Genomic DNA, 23,145 nt, shown 5'->3' on the forward strand with positions numbered 1-23,145 from the left:
AAGTGTGGATGTGATAAAAGATTAAAGTATCAACCGAGATTGTTTTCTGCTTTTAAATAGTTTGTTTTGTGTTTTTTTCCTCTTTTTTTAATAAACATGTATTGTGATTTCCTTGTTCTGGAACAGACAACTGCAAAACTTCTAGATGGCTCTCATCAGCAGCATGGATTTCTCTCTTTGACATATACAAAAGCTGTAACAAAAAATGTTCGCCACAAGTTAACATCAAGAAATGAGCGAAGAAGTTTTCATAAGTTACCTGAAGGTTTAACAGATGGTTCCCCTCATTTTCTTCATGAAATACTTCTTTCAGCACAAGCCTTTGATATTGTCCTTTGTTTTCCTTTACTTAATGCCATTGCAAGTATATTTCAAGCAAAACTACCAAGGACCCAAAAAGAGAAAAGAAAATCTCCTGGTCAGCCCATGAGGACCCATACGCTGACTTCACGCAATTTACCTTTGATTTATATCAACACAAGTGTAATCAGAATTTTTGTTCCAAAAACAGAAGAAATGCAGCCGAGTATTGAAGGTATGTCTTAAGAAGTTTTTTTTTTTTTTTTTTGCTCTGATTTTCAATAACCTGCATCTAAGGACTTTAGTTTTTCTTTTTGTAATATGGTAGCAGGTTGTAGGTTGCAGTTTGGTGTATTTTAAAAAGAGTAAATATGTTATAGTCACTTTACAACTAAATCTTTAGGAGTTATATCAAAATATTGGGTATGTTTCTGACTCTACTAATTACTAGAGTAAGAAATACGAGATTTTTTTTCTTTAGGTCTTTTGCTAGTAAAGCTCATACTTTCAGTTGTTTTGTTAAACTCAAATGTTGTGTTCTGTATACCTAAGATAATTAAAAATTGCTTTAAAAAATTAGCAAACACACCACACACTGCATTAATGGCATAAATTATATTGACAATCTTGTGCAGCCTTCACCACTGTCTATTTCCAAAATGTTTTCATCACCCCAAACAGTAACTCTATACCTTATATATTAAGCAGTAACTCCCCCTTGGTAACCTCTAATTTACTTTCTGTCTCTCTGAATTTTCCTCTTCTAGATATTTCATAAAAGTTGAATCACAGAATATTTGTCCTTTTGTGTCTGGCTTATTTCACTTAGCATAATGTTTTCCGGGTCCATTCGTGTTGTAGCATGTATCACAGTTTCATTTCTTTTTATGCCCAAATAATATCTACTGTGTAGATACACCCCATTTTGTTTATCCAGTCTCTATCAGATACTTAGGTTGTTTCCACTGTTGGGTTGGCTATTGTGAGTAATGCTACTATATACAAACATCTGTTTGAGCCCATTTTTAATTCTTTTGGATATATACCTAGGAGTGAAATTGCTGGCTTATATGTAGTTCTTTGTTCAGGATTCTGTGTTTTTGAGTAACCATCAATCTGCTTGGAAGCTCTTTTGACTAGGACAGGATTTATGGTATTTTCCGAACAATACTGATGTGCAGGCATAGTTGAGTCAACGGGAAGATCAATGGGAGCTCCCTCTTAGTAGGGGTGGTAGTACCTGTGTGCTGAGCACCTTCACAATGAGACACAGGTCAGCAGTTTCCGTGGTTAACTCTAGCTTCACTTTTCTGTCATACTCAGTGGTGGTTTATTGAAACAGGTTTTTGTGTTTCATTGATTTGTGTAGATGTCTGAAGGAATACAAATCTGGCTATTTGAGAAAAGGGTGGGAAAGGAACAGCTTTATTTCCCTTGTGTGTGCATTTGTTTTGTTTGTTTGTCATTTGTTGGCTTATTGTTTTATGACCAATTAGTTATGTTTCATGACTAATACTATATATCACACAGTTTTGTTGATGTTGGTTTAAATTTCCCATTTGGCTGCTATAACTAGGAAAATCTCCAATCGATTGTAATTGCAAGAAAATTTCTAAACTCTTGCTGTTTTACTTTTAAAGCTGCTTTTTTCTTTTTTTTTTTTTTTTGGTGGTGCTTGTGGTGGGATTTTTAAGGTATAAGTTCAAAATTCTGATCCCTAAGCACCTGCTAAGCAGGTAACCTTGAATAAGAGTATGCGGTGAGGCTGTGGGTGGGATCTTGTTATAGCCATCTTTGGAAAATATGGTCTGCCACATTTCTCTGTGGACTTTTGGTTAATTTTAATCCTTTGTGTGAATACTTTTTGTAATAAACACCTTTTTAGTGGCATTTTTCATGACTTGGGTGAGTATATATAAAATAAATTCCTAGCAAAAGGATTGCTAGATCAAAGGGTATAAATATCTTCAAAATATTAAGGGATGTCAAAATGCCCCCCTAAAAGGCTGTAGCAATGTATACTGTTTCCACACTGTCATTCTAACAGGTTTATGAAACTTTTTGGTCTTTTCTCAGTCTCATTAATGAAAAGTACACTTTTTTTCTAAGGAGTTGCTCATCTTCATCATTTGTTAAGAGCTCTTTGAGTTAAGCCTTTTGTTTGACCTACATTGTATTGCATATGTCTTTTCATTTTTGGGGTGTTTTTGCCTTTGTGTGTGTGTGTGTGTGTGTGTGTGTGTGTGTTTGTGTGTGTGTCTCTCTATGTGTATATCTATATTTATATCTACATGTACATATCTTACTTGTACCTGTTCTCATATCTGTATCTACCTGAGATGTTATGAATTGCCAAACTATGTGCCTATCCACAAAAAAGTATATAAAAATGCATGCCAAAAATTCAAAGGTTTTGACGTATGATGTTAGATTTTTTTGACATGTTATCTTTCGGCATTGCTACTCTTAATTCAAATGGTCATAATATTTTTATCAGATTAATTAAACCAAATGTAAATTATGTCTTACTGAGTGTGATAGCATACTAAAATGCTGCTATATCATACTTCTCAGCAGGAACTATTTTATAAAACTATCTCCAAGCAATTTGTGCCTGTCGATCAGAGATGATTGGTAAACTAGATGCAACTACATTTCCCATTAATATACATAATCATTAGGTTACACATTTATTGAACCTTCTTTCTGTCTTCAACTGCAAGTATGACAATAACTAATAAAACCTTTTGTTGATGGCTTTGTGTAGGGTTGTCAGTATAGTTCTGGCTTTATAAAACTTGAGACTTTAGATTTTTATTATGTAGAGTTTATATTGAGAATCTTAAAGGAAAAGTTGAAGTCTCTAAAATGCTTTTATTTTATGTTGAATTTAAGGAAACTTAGTTATGATCAACAGTCTGACTTTGACAATTACATGAAAATTCTGCTCCTTTTTTAAGCTTTTGATTACTTATACAAGCTCATAATTTCAGAATCATAGCCTTTTCATTTTCAATACATACTCTTGCCTCAAGAAAAGATAAAATCGTTTAGACTCATGTTTCATTTTACAGTAAATGTAAAAGTTGATAATAGTTCATCTTAAAATTCATTTAACAATAAGAAAATTATATTTAACATTCTAATATTTAAAGAAGTGATATTGAAAGTCTGGTTTTCGACTTGAATATTGCTTGCTTTATGTGCAATTATTATCAAGAGTCTGAATCTACAGGTGTTTGGCTTCCAGCTAGAGCTACTTACTTCATAACAGAGGACTGAGTTTTGGATCTAATGAGTCTTCTAGAGTGAGTAGTTCCTCATGAGACTTAATTTTTAAAAATACAGTTAAAGCAAAGAAGGAAGGCATTCATTTTCGTGTTGAAAATGCTTCTAGAGGGAACATTTCCTCATTTGGTCCAACTAGTAAATGCAGGTGAAGTAAACGAAAAAAGAGAAGCTTTGAGGTGGAGTCAAGATGGCTGTGTGGGAAGACGCGAAGTTAGCATCTCCCCACGACTAGGGTGCCTGCTGGCTGCCGGTGGAGGACTCTGATGCCCAAGGGGATGGGAGGAACCCCAGATTGAACCGGTAGCACATAGGGGGACTGAGAGGGGAGGAGAAGTGGAGGCCAGAAAGGATCAGCACCCTTGAGGCAGGGGAGGTCATAAGAGGCAGGTGGGAGGGACTCTCCAGGAAGAGCGGGAGAGGAGTGGAGGGCGATTGCCTGGCCCACTTGGGCCAGGGAGCCTGCTGAGCGCCCAAGCCGGTTCCCCCCACTCCAAAGCCCCATCCAGGCCATGTAGGTCCTTGGGTCATAGGAGGGAGACTGGGGAGATCAGGAGAGGCAGGTGGGAGGGGCCCTGTGGGAGGAGCAGGAGAGGAGCAGAGGGTATTTGCCCTGCCCACTCAGGCCAGGGAGCCTGCTGAGCTCCCAGGCCGATACCCTGCCCTCTAAGCCCCCTCCAGGCTGTGAGGGTCCTTGGGGGCATAGGAGGGAGGCCGGGGAGATCAGGAGAGGCAGGCGGGAGGGGCCCTCCCAGACCCCAGACCAGAGGAGCAGGAGAGGAGAGGAGCGTGTCTGCCCTGCCCATTGGAGCTCAGGAAGCCTGCTGGGCTCCCAGGTGAGGTCCACTGCCCTCTGAGACCAGGGGTGGAGGGCATGCCTGGACCCTTTCTGTTTCTTGAGCCTAAACCCCACCCCCCACGGACCCCATGGCCTTTTCCTGCCCTGTGGTCCTGAGCATTGGCCCCACCCACTGCCCAAACCTCACCCTGGCTTAGGCCCCGCCTTCCACAGTCAAGGCCTTCCCCCACACACACACTGTTTTTTTCCCCCCCTCTTCCTCTTTCTTCCTATTGTGGTACTGATGTACCTTCCAGTTGTTGATTCATCTATATTTTTATTTTTATATACTTCCTAACATATCTGTCAGTTTCCTAGTCTAAATTTATTTTTTACCTTGTTATTCTCTTTTTTTTTTTTTTTTTTTTTTTTTTTTTGGCCACCCCATGTGGCTTGCAGGATCTTGGTTCGCGAGCCCGCGGTCAGGCGGACGCTCCTGTGGTGGGAGCTCCAGGTCCAAACCACTGGGCTAACAGAGAACCTCAGACCCCAGGGAATATTCATCAGAGTGAGGTCTCACAGAGGTCCTCATCTCAGCACCAAGACCCAGCTCTACCCAATAGCCTACAAACTCCAGTGTTGGAAGCTTCATGCCAAACAACCAATAAAACAGAAACACAATCCCACTCATTAAAAAAAAAAAAAAAATGAGACAGCAAAAAATATGTCACAGATAAAGGAGCAAGGTACAAGACCTACAAGACCAAATAAATGAAGAGGAAATAGGCAATCTACCTGGAAAAGAATTCAGAGTAATGAGAAAGATGATACAGAATCTCGGAAATAGAATGGAAATATAGATTGAGAGAATACAAGAAATGTTTAACAAAGATCTAGAAGAACTAAAGAACAAACAAAGAGAGATGAACAACAAAATAACTGAAATGAAAAATACACTAGAAGGAATCAATAACAAAATAACCAAGGCAGAAGAATGAATAAATGAGCTGGAAGACAAAATGGTGGAAACAACTGCCAAGGAGCAGAACAAAGAAAAAAGAATGAAAAGAATTGAAGACTATTGCAGAGACCTCTGGGACAACGCTAAACGCACCAACATTCGAATTCTAGGAGTTCCAGAAGAAGAAGAGAAAAAGAAAGGGTCTGAGAAAATATTTGAAGAGATTATAGTGGAAAACTTCTCTAACATGGGAAAGGAAATAGTCACCCAAATCCAGGAAGCACAACAAGTCCCATACAGGATAAACCCGAGGAAAAACACAAAAAGACACATATTAATCAAACTAACAAAAATTAAATTCAAACAAGAAATATTAAAAGCATCAAGGGAAAAACAAAAAAATAGCATACAAAGGAATCCGCATAAGGTTATCAGCTGATTTTTCAGTGGATACTCTGCAGGCCAGAAGGGAGTGGCAGGGTATATTTAAAGAGATGAAAGAGAAAAACCTACAAGCAAGATTACTCTACCCAGCAAGGATCATTCAGATTCAATGGAGAAGTCAAAAGCTTTTCAGACAAGCAAAAGCTACGAGAATTTGGCACCACCAAACCAGCTTTACAGCAAATGCTGAAGAAACTTCTCTAAGCAAGAAACACAAGAGAAGAAAAATACCCACAAAACAAACCCAAAACAATTAAGAAAATGGTAATAGAAACATACATATAGATAATAACCTTGAGTGTAAATAGATTAAATGCCTCAACCAAAAGACACAGACTGGCTGAATGGATACAAAAACAAGACCCATATGTATGCTGTCTACAAGAGACCCACTTCAGACCTAGGGATACATTGAAAGTAAAGGGATGGAAAAAGATATTCCATGCAAATGGAAATCAGAAGAAAGCTGGAGTAGCAATACATGTATCAGATAAAATTGACTTTAAAGACCTGATACAAGAGGTAAGGAGGGACACTACATAATGACCAAAGGATCAATCCAAGAAGGTATAACAATTATAAATGTTTATGCACCCAACATAGGAGCACCTCAGTACATAAGGCAAATGCCAACAACCATGAAAAGAGAAATCGGCAGTAACACAATAATAGTAGGGGACTTATACACCCCACTTATGCCAATGGACAGATCATCCAAACAGAAAATAAATAAGGAAACACAAGCTTTAAATGACACAATAGACCAGATAGATCGAATTGGTAGAATACACTTTCTTCTCAAGTGCACATGGAACATTCTCCTGGATAGATCACATCGTGGGTCACAAATCAAGCCTCAGAATCTTTAAGATAATTGAAATCGTATCAAACATCTTTTCTGACCACAATGCTATGAGATTGGAAATCGTTACAGGAAAAATACTGTAAAAGACACAAATACCTGGAAGCTAAACAGTGCACTACTAAATAACCAAGAGATCACTGAAGAAATCAAAGAAGAAATTTAAAAATACATAGAAACAAATGACAATAAAAACATGATGACCCAAAACCTATGGGATGGAGCAAAAGCAGTTCTAAGAGGGAAGTTTATAGTAATTCAGTCTCACCCCAAGAAACAAGAAAAATCTCAAATAAACAATCTACACTACACTTATAACAACTAGAGAAAGAAGAACAAAGAAAACCCAAAGTCAGTAGAAGGAAAGAAATCATAAAGATCAGAACAGAAATAAATGAAATGGAAATGAAGAAAACAGTAGCAAAGATCAATAAAACTAAAAGCTGGTTCTTTGAGAAGATAAACATAATTGATAAACCATTAGCCAGACTCATCAAGAAAAAAAGGAAGAGGACATAAATCAATAAAATTAGAAATGAAAAAGGAAAGATCACAACTGACACTGCAGTAATACAAAGGATTATTAAGAGACTACTGCAAACAAGTATATGCCAATTAAATGGACAACCACAAAGAAATGGACAAATTCTTGGAAAGGTACAATTTTCGAAGACTGAACCAGGAAGAATTAGAAAATATAAACAGAGGAATCACAAGTAATGACATTGAAACCGTAATTAAAAATCTTCCAACAAACAAAAGTCCAGGACCAGATGGCTTCACAGGCGAATTCTATCAAACATTTAGAGAAGAGCTAATACCGATCCTTCTCAAACTCTTCCAAAAAGTTGCAGAGGGAGAAACACTCCCAAATTCATTCTACGAAGCCACCATTACCCTGATACCAAAACTAGAAAAAGATATCACATAAAAAAGGAAATTATAGACCAATATCACTGATGAACATAGATGCAAAAATCCTCAACAAAATGCTAGCAAACAATCCAACAGCACATTAAAAGGATCATACAGGGTTTCCCTGGTGGCGCAGTGGTTGAGAGTCCGCCTGCCGATGCAGGGGATGCAGGTTCGTGCCCCGGTCTGGAAAGATCCCACATGCTGCGGAGTGGCTGGGCCCGTGAGCCATGGCCGCTGAGCCTGCGCGTCCAGAGCCTGTGCTCTGCAACGGGAGAGGCCACAACAGTGAGAGGTCCGCATACCGCAAAAAAAAAAAAAAAAAAAAAAAAAGATCATACAGCATGATCAAGTGGGATTTATCCCAGGAAAGCAAGGATTCTTCAATATATGCAAATCACTCAATGTGATACACTATATTAACAGATTAAGGAATAAACAGCATATGATCATGTCAATAGATGCAGAAAAAGCTTTTGACAAAATTCAACACCCATTTATGATAAAAACTCTCCAGAAAATGGGCATAGAGGCTACCTACCTCAACATAATAAAGGCCATATGTGACAAACCCACAGCAAGCATCGTACTCAATGGTGAAAAACTGAACACATTTCCACTAAGATCAGGAAGAAGACAAGGATGTCCACTCTCACCACTATTATTCAACGTAGTTTTGGAAGTCCTAGCCATGGCAATCAGAGAAGAAAAAGACGTAAAAGGAATCCAAATTGGAAAAGAAGAAGTAAAACTGTCTCTCTTTGCCAACGACATGATACTATACATAGAAAATCCTAAAGATGCCACCAGAAAACTCCTAGAACTAATCAATGCATTTGGTAAGGTTGCCGGATACAAAATTAATGCACAGAAATCTCTGGCATTCCTATACATGAACAACAAAAAATCAGAAAGAGAAATTAAGGAAACACTCCCATTTACCATTGCAACAAAAAGAATAAAATACCTAGGAATAAACTTGCCTAAGGAGGTGAAAGACTTTTACTCAGAAAACTGTAAAAAACTGATGAAAGAAATTAATGATGATATAAACAGAGAAATATACCATGTTCTTGGATTGGAAGAATCAACATTGTGAAACTGACTGTACTCCTCAAAGCAATCTACAAAGTCAGTGCAATCCCTATCAAACCACCAGTGGCATTCTTCACTGAACTAGAACGAAAAATCTTACAATTCGTATGGAAACAGAAGAGACCCCGAATAGCCAAAGCAATCTTTTTTTTTAACATCTTTATTGGAGTATAATTGCCTTACAACGGTGTGTTAGTTTCTGCTTTATAACAAAGTGAATCAGCTATACATATATCCCCATATCTCTTCCCTCTTGCGTCTCCCTCCCTCCCATCCTCCGTATCCCACCCCTCTAGGTGGTCACAAAGCACCAAGCTGATCTTCCTGTGCTATGCAGCTGCTTCCTACTAGTTATCAGTTTTACATTTGGTAGTGTATATATGTCCATGCCACTTTCTTTCTTTGTCTCAGCTTACCTTTCCCCCCCTCCATGTCCTCAAGTCCACCAAAGCAATCTTGAGAAAGAAAAATGGAGTTGGAGGAATCATGCTCCCCGACTTCAAAGTATACCACAAAGCTACAGTAATCAAGACAGTATGGTACTGGTACAAAAACAGAAACATAGATCAATGGTACAGGATAGAATGCCCAGAGATAAGCCCATGCACATATGGGCACCTAATTTATGACAAAGGAGGTAAGAACATACAATGGAGAAAAGACAGCCTCTTCGATAAGTGGTGCTGGGAAAACTGGACAGCTACATGTAAAAGATGAAATTAGAACAGTCCATAACACCAAACACAAAAATAAACTCAAAATGCATTAAAGACCTAAATGTAAGACCAGACACTATAAAACTCTAGAGGAAAACATAGGCAGAACACTGTATGACATAAATCACAGCAAGATCCTTTTTTGACCCACCTCCTAGAGAAATGGAAATAAAAACAAAAATAAACAAATGGGACCTAATGAAACTGAAAAGCTTTTGCACAGCAAAGGAAACCATACACAAGACCAAAAGACCACCTTCAGAATGGGAGAAAATGTTTGCAAAGGAAGCAACTGACAAAGGATTAATTTCCAAAATATACAAGAAGCTTAGCCTGCTCAATATCAATAAAACAAACAACCCAATCCAAAAACGGGCAGAAGCTCTAAATAGACATTTTTCCAAAGAAGGTATACAGATTGCCAACAAACACATGAAAGGATGCTCAACATCACTAATCATTAGAGAAACACAAATCAAAACTATAGTGTGTAGTTGGTCACACTGGTCAGAATGGCCATCATCAAAAAATCAACAAACAACAAATGCTGGAGAGGGTTTGGAGAAAAGGGAACCCTCTTTCACTGTTGGTGGGAATGTAAATTGATACAACCACTATGGAAAACAGTATGGATATTCCTTAAAAAACTAAAAATAGAACTACCATATGACCCAGCAATCCCTCTACTGGGCATATACCCTGAGCAAACCATAATTCAGAAAGAGTCATGTACCACAGTGTTCATTGCAGCACTATTTACAATAGCCAGGACATGGAAGCAACCTAAATGTCCATCAACAGATGAATGGATAAAGAAGATGTGGCATATATATACAATGGAATATTAGCCATAAAAAGAAACGAAATTGAGTTATTTGTAGTGAGGTGGATAAACCTAGGGTCTGTCATACAGAGTGAAGTAAGTCAGAAAGAGAAAAACAAATACTGTATGCTACCACATATATATATATATATATATATATATATATATATATATATATATATAAAATCTAAAAAAAGTGGTAGTGATGAACCTAGTTGCAGGATAGGAATAAAGAGGTAGACATATAGAGAATGGGCTTGATGACGGGGTGGGAGGGTGAAGCTGGGGCGAAGTGAGAGAAGCTTCAGCATATATATACTACTGAATGTAAAATTGTTGGCTGGTGGGAGGCAGCAGCAGAGCACAGGGAGATCAGCTCGGTGCTTTGCGATGACCTAGAGGGGTGGGATAGGGAGGATGGGAGGGAGGCTCAAGAGGGAGGGGATATGGGGACATGTGTGTGCATATGGCTGATTCGCTTTGTTGTGCAACAGAAACTAACACGGTACTCTGAAGCAATTATATTCCAATAAAGTTCTTTTAAAATATATATATATAGTTAAGTTCAAGGTGGGGATAGATAAATTCATAAAGAGTAATTCACCAGTAAGATGTTGCGTTACCTACCAACATTCATATTAGGTTGGAAGGCCCAGAGTTAATTATTAGGACCTCTCATAGATCGCATGAATAGGCTTTGTGAGGGAGAGTTATACCCTGCAGTTCTGGATGGACAGAAATAGAGAAGATCTGTGGTGCATGATGTTGGCTCAGGAGTCTTGCCTTTGACTGCAGTCTTAGCTGCGAGCTCTGACCAGGTGGACCACATCTCTTGTCTGATCCTTGCCAGAGCAAGGACCCAGAAGTCTTGCCTGCGTACACCTTCAACCACTGCCTACAGCTACTACCACTCCCACCACAGTTCAGCTGTTTATACGAAATACGTATTAACCTATATGGAATCATCATCTTTCCCCTAATCTTCAACTGTTTTCTGTTAATGGTACTGTTTGCTTGTATTGGTATGAAGTTTGCAAACTTCAAATGTTTTTATGTTTTTATTAAAGAAAAAAAAAGAATACCAAAATTAAAAAAAAAAGGGAAGCTTGTTCTTTTGCCAACTATAAAGTAACTAAAGAAATGACTCAAGGCACTTTCTTGCATAAATATCTATTTTTATTATTTTTTTATATCAAAGGTACATTTTGATGAGCTGAATACTTTCTGTAATAAAATTGTTTTAATTTAGTTTGTGGATGATCTGCATTAAGTGCTTTTTATCATTATTATTATAACTTCACAGTCAGTTTAATATAGTGAGAATAGTTTTGGCTCTAACAGAAACAATTCTGTTCTTGGATCTGGCTTTGTATGTAACACCAAGTACGTCATTTTTCTTCCATATGTACCTCATTTACTGCAGTGTTTCTATTACATTTCAGACTTTCATATGGTCGGTAGTATCTGTAGCCTAGAAGAACAGTTAGCAAGTACACTAATTGCACTTTTGTGGTATGCTCTATTCTCCAGGCTTACTATTTATTGATTTAATTGAGGCCTTCTGTTTAATCAGAGGTTTTTACCCACATGGAACTATTTGATAAGCGTGGCATAAAATGCAAGATCTATGAAATGTAAACAGTGTTCATAGTATAAGGACCTATAATCAAGCCAGACCTCTAGTCATTTGAAAATAGTACAACTGCATGAGAAGTAGTTTTCTATTTGATCTTTTTTGCTATGGACATTTAAAAATACCATCTTTATTGTAGCATCCACATGCTAATATTTATTATGATAGCTTGTCTCTTTCTTCCCCTTTTGCTGTCCTTCCCCTTCCCCTGCCATTTTGCCTCTCCCTTTATGTACATCTTATTCTGGTTCTTTCTTTTCCTCGCTGAATATCTTTCTTCTTACTTTTCTTGATTTTCTTAATTCTGACTTTCTTTTTTAGACTAATCTAAGTCAGACCATACTGAGTGTTCTGCTGAAGCAGCTGGAAATAATCTCTTAGCTTTTGCATTCTTTGGCCACCACAGTTTGGGAAATATGGATTGTATGCCTTTGTAGGCATGTTCTGTTCAGGATATTCCTGAGGTCTTGCAGCCAGTCCTTTTCTGTTCCGTTTATGGCAGATGGTTGTTCTTTGAGAGAAATTATGAATTTTAGTATATGTTTTCTTCACAACCCAAAAAGTTGTATATTGTTAACAATTTTAAACAGCTACTACAGTAGACTCATCTGTGGGGGAAGAGGGAGTAAAATTTAATGTAAATTAATGGGGCCATCAAGAACACCTTTTCATTCCAAATAATTTTTAGAAAAAGACATTAAATTAGCCAGTGACTTATAGAAAAATTGTTGGGCTTTTTATCATGAGAACATGTGATAAAATTTTTTATTCAGTATAGAGAAAAGAATCAGAATTAATATACCTTTTTACCTTTTATTGTTTTCTGAGAATACTTAGCTTTAGATTCCATTAGGAAGTAAAACTTTTACACAAGTGTGAAATTACTATTTCTCAAGTAATTCTACTATAGAAATTATTAAAATTAAAAAGTGCCTAGAATAGAAAGTTGAAGTGTCCTTACGTATTAATCAGTTACTGGGTTTTTTCTTTCTTTATAATTGCAGCCATTATTTTCTTCACCATTGCAGCCATTAAGCTGACATGTTACAGCCTAACGTGCTATTGTGTGTTTGTATGTATGTGTGTGTGTGTGTGTGTGTGTGTGTGTGCGTTGTATTTAATTATTACTAATTGTGTAAATTCAAGTAACTTTGAGAATTTGTTACTGCCTTTCTGATATCCTTCAATATATTTGTAAACAACGATGCAGTGTTGAAACCCCAGGGCTGAAAATCACTTGGGAGAAAGATGTAGTACTATCAGATCATGAAATTAGATAAACATACTGCTTCAATATTACTTACATTTAATTAATATCACATGTTTTCATGTTGAGTGGAGTTTTTTTCATTGCCATTTTAATTGTCTATCCAGAGAACTACTTATTGGGGTGTAAAGGAAATAGTTAAGAAAAGCATTAAATATTTCTATTTTAAACAAATTTTTCCTTGTTCTCATTTATGGTCTTATCTTAATTTGTCTCTATCCCATTATTCAAAAAATTTTCCTTAAAGATGAAGTTGCATACAGATCTACTGTATACCTCATTAATCTATTTCTTTTACAGCTAATCAGGCAGCAAAAGAAGACACCATGGTTCTGAAGATTGGCTCTGTTGCTATGGCTCCCCAGGCTGACAATCCCCTTGGCAGATCTGTCCTCAGGAAAGATATTTACCAGTAAGTTTATTTTCTTATGTTCAATCTTGCAACAATTTCATACTGCAAAGAAGTACACTGATCAATAAAACTTGCTCAGTGTGGCCTGTAGAAATACTTTTCATTCGGGATCTTTTGATATTTAAAACCAGGTTTTTCTGATTTTCTTCAGTTGTGGGTTTTTAAATTCATTCAGACAAATCAAGTATTTCTGTGAAGTGTTGATGAATAACAGAATGTAAGTACCAAGTCACCATAAAACTGAAGAAGCGCAGTTTGGAAAATTTTAGCAGACTTTAAATTTGACCAAATTTCTAATTACATGAGAAAATTAGGTTCTCTCTAGAACTACCATATCCTAATATAGTCATATTGTATCAAAATGAAGCATTTTCTTAACTATAAGCCATTATTTGAAATGTAGGACTGTGCGTGTCATATGGATCAAAGCTGTAAAGAAAAGCAAACTTCTAAGGAGAAATTTCACAGTAAACACTTTCTGTGAAAATGCCATGCTCTGGATTTTGTCATTGACTATTTGCAAACCACACCAAGCATATATGGACAACTAAACTGGTGAACACATGTAATCAACATGATAAAAATAATATATCATTCGTACTGAAGTTGGCACTGCTGCCAGACATAAAAGTACAGTTGCAAATAATGCCAAGTGAGAAAAGTCACAGAAATACAGATGAACAAGTGTCTTATTTTTCCTGCTGGTCTGTTTTTCAGATGTTGTAGTCTCCCACTCTTATCAGAAATAAATTTCTACTGTTCTCCAATAAATGTTACTGCTCAGAAAGATTCTGATTTTTGTAATGCATTTACCACCTAGAGGGTTACAGCTATTTTTACTTTAAGTAGACCTAGATGTTTTGTTTTCTCAATTTTTTCTGTTGTTTGTGTTGACATTTTTTGCCTTTGAATTGTATATCTTGCTTGCTTTCTTGTATTACTTTTTCTGGTAGCTTATAATATTCATCCCTTAAATAATTTTTATTTTGCTAACTTACGTAAAATTTAAGGATGTCAAAACTGAAGTAGGCCTTAGGAATCATCTAATCCATCTTCCTTATTTTATAGATTAGGAAACTGAGGAGTCAGAAGAATAATTTTCTCTAGTCAAGTAATGACAGAGCCAAGATCACAACTCATATTTTGACTTCCTCAGTATCTAGAGAAAGGATTACAGCAGAATCCTTTCTGGGTGAAAACAATTTAATTTTCTAACATTTGGAAATTCTTTTAGGTATATTTATCTTTTCTTTTCCACTTCAGAGCTAAGTAGTCCTCAAGGAGTTTCCTACTTTCCTTTTGGTGAAAGAAATATGTTTCATATTAAAAGACCCTATCACCATCAATAAAGTGAACCACTAAGATACTTCCTCTCCTCCTCTACCCTTTCCCCTTTCTGGCTCTTCAGCAGTCATTTGTGGAGATGTGGCTCTCCTGTGCCCCCTTCATTGCTTCCTCCCCTTTGTCCTTCTTGAACTTTTTTTCCCTCAGTCTCTTTTCTTATTCACTTCTCTATATTTTTACAGACCTTCCTTATTTTTCCTTCCCTTTCTGTATCTTTCTTCATTCTTTACCTTTTCCCTTTTCATATTTTTTCTTTCTTTACTTTCTACCTTCTTTGCCTGTATCTCATTTCATTCCATTTCACTATTTTAATAGTTTGACTTATTTTATAGAATATAGAAATATAATGCCAAAAAATAAAGTCTAAAAATGTACATTATCTCTTTAGATCTTCAGTGCCTCACATCCTGCCTCACACAAAATACATATAAACATGTACACAAAAAGTACATAATAGCTATTTTATGTTTACAGAATAAATGCCCTTACTTTCTTTTTCTAATTGACAAAACCGACGCACACAGAATTTTTATGTGTTTTTCCAAAAGCATATACTTATCTAATGGCAGAGCATTTCAGAATCTATTTCTTTAGAATTCTCTTCAGTTATTTTTAAATTCATATTTCTATCATTTAGTCCCTCCCCCGATTATGTGATTTAGTAATGTAATTCTCCTGCTCCCTTTCCATATGTTTTTACTTCCTCTTTCTTTTAATCTGCCTTTTGTGTTTCTTCTTTCTGTCTTGTTTTTTCTAACTTCCTCTGTGTGATAAATGGCATCTATAAAAAACCCACAGCTAATATAGTTCATAGTCAGAGACTGGGTGCTTTCGCCTTAAGATCAGGAGCAAGACAAGATATCTGCTCTCACCACTTCTATTTAGCATTGTATTAGAGGTTCTAACCAGGGCAGTTGGGCAAGAAAATGAAATAAAAGGTACCCAGATGGTAAGGAAGAAATAAAACTGTGTCTTATTGCAGATGACATGACCTTGTATATAGAAAATCCTTTGGAAAACTTTTGGGTCAATAAACTAGTTCAGCAAGGTTGCAGGATAAAAAATCAATATATAGTTAACCCTTGAGCAACACAGGTTTGAACTGCATGAGTCCACTTATATGTGGATTTTTTTCAGTAGTAAATACTACACAGCCCATGGTTGGTTGAATCCGTGGATACAGAACCATGGATATTGAGGGCTGACTCTAAGGGACTTGAGTATCTATGGATTTTGGTATTCCCGGCGGGTCCTGGACCATTCCCCCACAGATACCAAGGAACGACTGTGTAAATATCAGTTCACAATAATAATAAGCAATGAACTCTTTAAAAGTGAAATTAAGAAAGCAATTCCATTTATAATAGCATCAAAAAGAGTTAAATACTTACAAATAAATTTACCAAAATAAATATACAACTTACACTCTAAAAACTACAAAACATTGTTGAAAGAAATTAAAGCAGATCTAGATACACGGGAATTATATCCCAATTACATAGATCAGAAGACTTAGTATTGTTAGATGTCAGTACTCCTCAAAATGATCTGCAGGTTCAACATAATCCACATCAAAATTCCAGCTAGCTTCTTTGTAGAAATTGGCAAAGTTTCTATATGGAAAATTATTCATATGGAATTTCAAGGAACCCAGAATAGCCAAAACAATCTTGGAAAAGAACAAAGTTGGAGGATTCACACTTCCAGATTTCAAAATTTATGACAAAACAACAATAATCAAGCTAGTGGAGTACTGATATGAAGGTAGACATACAGATCAACAATAGAATTGAGAGTCCAGAAATAAACCATCACATTTACTATCAATTGGTTTTTAATAAAGGAGCCAAGACAATCCAATGGTAAAGAATAGCTTTTCAACAAATGGTACTCAGAAATCTGTATATCCACATGAAATGGGACCCTTACCTGACATTATATACAAAAATTAAGTCAAATGGATCAGAGACGTACAATTAAGAGCTAAAATTCTGAAACTTATAGAAGGAAGCATAGGAGTAAATCTTTGTGACCTCCAATTAGATAATGGTTTCTTATAAATGACACCAAAGGCATGGGGGACAAAAGAAAAAATAGATAAAATGAACTGTATCAATATTATAAACTTTTGTGCTGCAAAGGACTCTATCAAGAAAGTGACAATCCACAGAATGGGAGAAAATATTTACAAATCACCTATCTGATAAGAGATTTATATCCAGAATAGGTTAAAAAACTCTTACAACTCAATAATTGATGGACAACCCGTTAAATGTACAAAGGATTTGGATATATATGCAAAGAAGATATAAAAATGACTAATAAGCGCATGTAAAGGTGTTCAACCCCATTAGTCATTAGGGAAATACAAGTCAAAATGACACCCACTAGCATGGTTATAATATAAAAGGCAACAGATGTGGAGAAATTGGAACCCTCATACATTTCTAGTGGGAATATAAAATGGTGCATCTACTGTGGAAAACTGGCAATTTCTCATAAGGTTAAACATAGAGTTACCATATGATGCAGGAATTTAACTCCTAGGTATGTACACAAGAGAATTGAAACATATATCCATACAAAAGCATGCACACCAATGTTCATAGCAGCACTATTCATAATATCCAAAAAGTCAAAACTACACAAAGGTTTATCAACTGATGAATGGTTAAGTATAACGTGTTATGCCCATAAAATAGAAAATTATTCCGCCATAGAAAGGGATGAAGTATATGCTATAATATGGATCGATGTTAGAAAAATGCAAAGTGAAAGAAGCCAAACACAAAGAGCCACATATTATATGATTCCATGTATATGAAATTTCCAGAGTAGGCAAAAATACATACAGACAGAAAGTAGAATAGTGTTAGCTAGGAGGGGAAAATAGAATGACTGCTAATGGGTATAGGATTTCTTTTGGGGGTGATAAAAATGTTCTAGTATCAGATAGTAGTGAGGTACAATGAATGATATATAATGAGTAAAATGAGAGTATACAAAATAAAACACTGAACTGTACACCTCAAAAGGACAAACTTTATGGGATGTCAGTTATATCTCAACAAAACTGATTTAAGAAAAAAAATATTAATTGATGTCACAAAAAGGCCCAGAGGAATTAAATTTCAGAGAGAGAAATACCCTTTCTAGGTAAGTGGACAGTGGGTACTCTTTGTTTTTTGGTTTTTTTTTACATCTTTATTGGAATATAATTGTTTTACAATAGTGTGTTGAGTTTCTGCTGTATAACAAAGTGAATCAGCTATATGTATACATGTATCCCCATATCTCCTCCCTCTTGCGTCTCCCTCCCACCCTCCCTATCCCACCTCTCTAGGTGGTCACAAAGCACCGAGCTGATCTCCCTGTGCTATGTGACTGCTTCCCACTAGCTATCTATTTTACATTTGACACTGGGTACTCTTTTCAGCTCTGGAACTTTTTGCTTCGTCTGGCTATAAGCAGAGAGATTCTGTTGTGGGAGGTAGAAATCAAGGGACATTTATCAGTCATGTAGGCTAGAGTGACATATTGGAATCTGGAGGAGCCTCAAACATACAGTCAGTCCTCCGCAGTGCTTTTTTCTGTGTATCAAGTGTGGAAGGGAGCTGTCAAGAAGAAATTGAGTTTCTCAAAGTTTCACATTCCTTAAAAGACAAAGCCATGCTAGAGGTGCACTGTTCAGTACAGTAGCCACTGACTACATGTGACTGTTCTGCTTTTGAAATGTGGCAATCCTAATTGAGATATTCTGTAAGTATAAAAGATACTGAAGATTTTGAAGAATTAAGAAGAAAAATATCTCATTAATAATCTTTATATTGATTATATATTGCAGTGACCATATTTTAGATATATTGAGTTAAATATATTATTGCAACTGTTTTCCACTGTTTTTTTTTGATCCTTTTATCAGTGTAACTGCCAGCAAATTTTCATTTACATAGGTGGCTCCCAATTGTGGTTTGCATTATGTTTCTATTGAACAGTGCAACATTGTAGGGAAAGGCCTGCAACAAACACAGGACGTCTCACCCTTGAGACGTTTGAAACCAAAGGTGAATTGGGTTTAGTTAGAGTTACAAGCCAACCCCAACCTAGTTCAGTTCACAACTGGATGGAAATGATCCACCCCTTATCTGTGCTGCCTGGCGAGAATAGATGTGCCTTCTCTGGGAGAAAATAACGTTGATTTCTGTTTCTGTAGCCTTTTTATACATGGTGTCTGATACATGATAAAAAAGAAAAAAGATATCCAAAAAGCAGGAAGATTTGACCCATTATCAGGAGAAAATTTAGCTAGTGGAAAAGACCCACAGATGACTGAGATTTGAAATTAGTAGACAGGAGTTTGAAATAATTGTTATTAATACTGTAAAGAAAAATGTTGAAAAAATGGAGGATTTCATAGAAATTAGCTCTATTTAAATTAGATCCTAAAACTGAATAATACAGTATCTGAAATTAAGGACTCATTGGATAGCCATAACTGCAGATGAACAAAGCAAAAGATAGGATTAGTGAACTTAGAGATAGCTTCAGAGAAATTATCCAAACTGAAGCACAAAGAGGGAAAAAAAAGGAAAAAGGAACAAGAAAAAGAACAAATGGAAAACATGTGGGGCACTGTCAAATGGTCTAACATGTAATGAGAGTACAAGAAGTAGAAGAAAGATTGAATGGAATAAAACGAGTAATTAAAGAGATAGACCTTGAGACTTTTCTAAATTTATCAAGTCATTAACTAGCAGACTCAAGAAGCCTATCCTCAATCCAAGCAAGATAAGTGCAAAGAAAACTACACCTAGGTACATGTTCAAATGATTGAAAATCAAAGATAGACAATAAAGAGACTGCTCCCTGATGGGCTGAGGCAGGATGTTGAGCAAAGAGAGAGAGAGAGAGCAACGGCATCTGCATTCCCCAACACAGGTTTCAAAGCCTAAGACAGATCTCAGGAGAGATGAGATGCTTTTGTCTTTTCTGAAGTTTGAGAAAAATCTTAAGTGCAGCCAGTTAAAAAAAAAAAAGACATATTACCTTTGAAGGAAAACCGGAAGACCAAAATAACTGAAGATCTTAAATTTGAAGATGAGAAAACTGCTAGTTGATGTGCGGCCATTCTTCAGATACTTGGCTTATCATGTGTCATCTTCTGAAGCTAAGAATAGACCTAGGACCATTAAATTTGTGGATATTATAATGACATTAATTGCAGCTCAGTGAAATAAAGGTCTTTCAGATTATAAAAGTCTAATCATAAATGGGACTATTTGTTCATTAGTCATTATTTGACAAATGTTTATTGGGAGCCTACTGTGCATCAGGCACTATTCTAGATATTGAGTATAGATCAATGAACAATACAAAGAAAAATCCCTGGTCTTAAATTTAATGGAGGAGAGAGACAGTTATTTATAAATAAATAAAGTAAATAAATAAATAATCTGGTATATTAGACTATAAGAAATGCTGTGGAGGCAATACAGCAGGGAGGAAGATAGAAAATGGGAAGCTAGAGGTGGACAGCATGGCCCTAATCAGAGGACATCTCACCAAGAGAGCACAGGATCCTGAAGCAAGAGTGTGCCCAAGAAGCCAATGGCAGCAGAAACAGTGTGTGCCCAGGGAAAGTAGTAGGCTGTGAGGTGAGAGACACTATGGAGGAACCTCATAGGCCATTGTGAGGACTTTGGCTGTTATTCTGAGTGAGATGTAGTTGTGGGGAAAATAATTTACACATGCCCAGTTTTGAAATACTGCTTCTGTTGTTTACTAAATATCTATCTACAGAAGGAAGTGAAGGGCTCACCAGCAGGGACTAAAGATAGACAAAGATAGAAAAGGGGTGAAATATATATTTAAAAACAAAGGAAGTCACAGTTCAAAAGAGCCAATGGGAGTTTGATATTGATCTCTAAAGGTTAAGGATTATTTCTATTATTTGTGTCAACTGAATGTGTGATATGAAGTTTTTTTTTATTATTAAGGGGTTGATTTCTTCATCAAATGAGAAACTCTTAAGAGGGTTTGAGCAGAGAAGTGGCATAATTCAATTTATATTTAAACACATAATTCAGGCCAATATGTGAAGAACAGACTGTAGGCAGGGAAGGGCAAGGGCTTGTGACTACTGCAATGATCTTGGCAGGAGATGATGGTGGTTTGGCTCACGGTTGTGGCTGTGGAAGTGGTGAGAAGTGGTCAGATCTTGGAGATGTTTTAGAGTTAGAGCCAAGAGAATTTGCAGATGGATTGCACATGGGGTTTGAGACAAAGGAGATAAGGATAATTCAGTTCTATGGCATAAGCAACTAGGAGGATGACATTAACCGAGGGAAGGAAAGACTGGGAGGATTTAGTTTGGGGGATGAGCAGGTGGAGTTCAGGAGTTTATTTTTGAAAATGTTGACTGTCTCAGGAGGTACTGAGCTACCCATTGCTGATGTAGCAAAGGCTGATCAACTACATGGAAGGCTTAGAGAGGGTTATGATTTATGTTGAATTAGACTAGTGCTTCTTAAATTTAATGTGCGTATAGATCACCTGGAGACCTTTTTAAAATGCAGGTTTTGACTTGGGAGGTATGGAATGAGGCCTGAAATTCCACATTTCTACCAAGAGTGATTGGGTATGACACTGATACTGGATCATACTGATGTGCTGCTTCAAGGACCACACCTTGTGTAGCATAATTAGATCAATGGTTTACAAAAGTTTTGAACAAAGAGGATTTTTTTAAAAATACATTTTTAATAAATGTTAATAATTTTAATGCTAAAAACTCAAGCATTATGAAAGGCTCTACCACAAAAAGTGAGTATCCTTCACTCCCATGCTTTCCCACCCGCTCCGTAACAAAATCACTCGGTGGAGTCTTCTTTTTTTTTTTTTTTTTGGAGTCTTCTTTTAACTTCATAATTTTTACAAACTTTCAGTTGATACTTGTTACTTTTAGAATCTTTGACTCAGGAAATGTAACATAATAAAACTTCTATTAAATTACTAATACCTTATATGAATTCATACTTTATTCTTCTTCTAAAAAAAAAATCTGATCCACTAGAAAACAACAGAACATATATAACGTATTTATTCAGTGATCATGCCCAGCTGAATATAGTCATGAGCTCCTTTCTTAACTATCTATGCTCTTTACCTGCTTCCTCCTTGCCTACTAATCTATCTTACATCTGCTTGTTCCTGGACAAGACAATCTCCCAGTTGACTTTCAACTCAGTCTGAGATGTTCCTATTCTATGATGTGTTCAACCATTTCCCTGACTTATACCAAAGTTTTGAAGCACAGACAGTCTGCCCTAATATTAAGATTTTTCCTTTATCTTGCAAAACCTCTTTTCCTGAGAGATGATTCAGGTTCTTGTCTCAAGCTAAAAGAGAAGCAGAAAAACAGTTAAGGATAAACGATTATAGAGGCAGACTTTTTTTTTAACTCTTTAAATTATTTATTTATTTAATTTATTTTTGGCTGTGTTGGGTCTTCGTCTCTGCGCAAGGGCTTTCTCTAGTTGCGGCAAGCAGGGGCCACTCTTAATCGTGGTGCGCGGGCCTCTCACTATCGCGGCCTCTCGTTGCAGAGCACAGGCTCCGGCCTCTCTTGTTGCAGAGCACAGGCTCCAGACGCGCAGGCTCAGTAGTTGTGGCTCACAGGCTCAGTTGCTCCGCGGCATGTGAGATCTTCCAAGACCAGGGCTCAAATCTGTGTTCCCTGCATTGGCAGGCAGATTCTCAACCACTGCGCCACCAGGGAAGCCCCAAGGCAGACTTTTTAAAAAGTTACCAATGCTAGACTGATTTAAGGGAATTACAATAATATAGGGATTATAAAGAAATATAATTAAAATGTTTAAATGTGTTTGTAACTTAAAAATTAAGAATTTAATAAATTTACTTTTATATAAATGGATTATATATATTTTTAGAAACTTTATGTTCTACAAATTCTGGTACATCATCTGCAGCTCATTAATTATAGTGTTTACGATTGTTTATTAAGAAATGGAAATAGGTCTCAGTCAGGATCTTAACCATTTTATAGGATAACTGCTATAAGAAAAATTACATTGGATTTATATTATTTCTCTTCCTAAGACTTTTCTAAAAATCTCTGACTGTGATCCTGAATTCTGTCTATGAGTAGTTGACTTGGTTTTTGTTTTAAATAATTTTTCAAAAATAGCTTTCCATATGAGAAATAGAATAGTCCTATATCAGTCATTAGAACAGTAGGTATATTTGAGCCATTTATGCCATTCCATTACATGTCTGCATGCATTAATT

The 23,145-nt window shown here is 36.4% G+C and overlaps 1 protein-coding gene across 14 annotated transcripts in view; it reads left to right on the forward strand.

Annotated features, from left to right (window-relative positions):
* The window catches only part of VPS13B (vacuolar protein sorting 13 homolog B), an 831,417-nt gene that overhangs the window by 452,771 nt on the left and 355,501 nt on the right, over nt 1-23,145 (forward strand). For 10 of the 14 annotated variants that reach the window (XM_032610621.1, XM_032610615.1, XM_032610620.1 and 7 more), the window contains 2 exons: nt 127-535; nt 13,383-13,494. In XM_032610621.1, coding sequence (XP_032466512.1) covers nt 127-535; nt 13,383-13,494 — 521 coding nt within the window. Of the gene's footprint in view, nt 1-126; nt 536-13,382; nt 13,495-23,145 lie in introns of those variants that run through there. The other 4 variants (XR_004346563.1, XM_032610625.1, XR_004346562.1 and 1 more) reach the window with 3 other exon arrangements.

The sequence above is a fragment of the Phocoena sinus genome, chromosome 17 (assembly GCF_008692025.1).
Source record: "Phocoena sinus isolate mPhoSin1 chromosome 17, mPhoSin1.pri, whole genome shotgun sequence".
NCBI lineage: Eukaryota > Metazoa > Chordata > Mammalia > Artiodactyla > Phocoenidae > Phocoena > Phocoena sinus.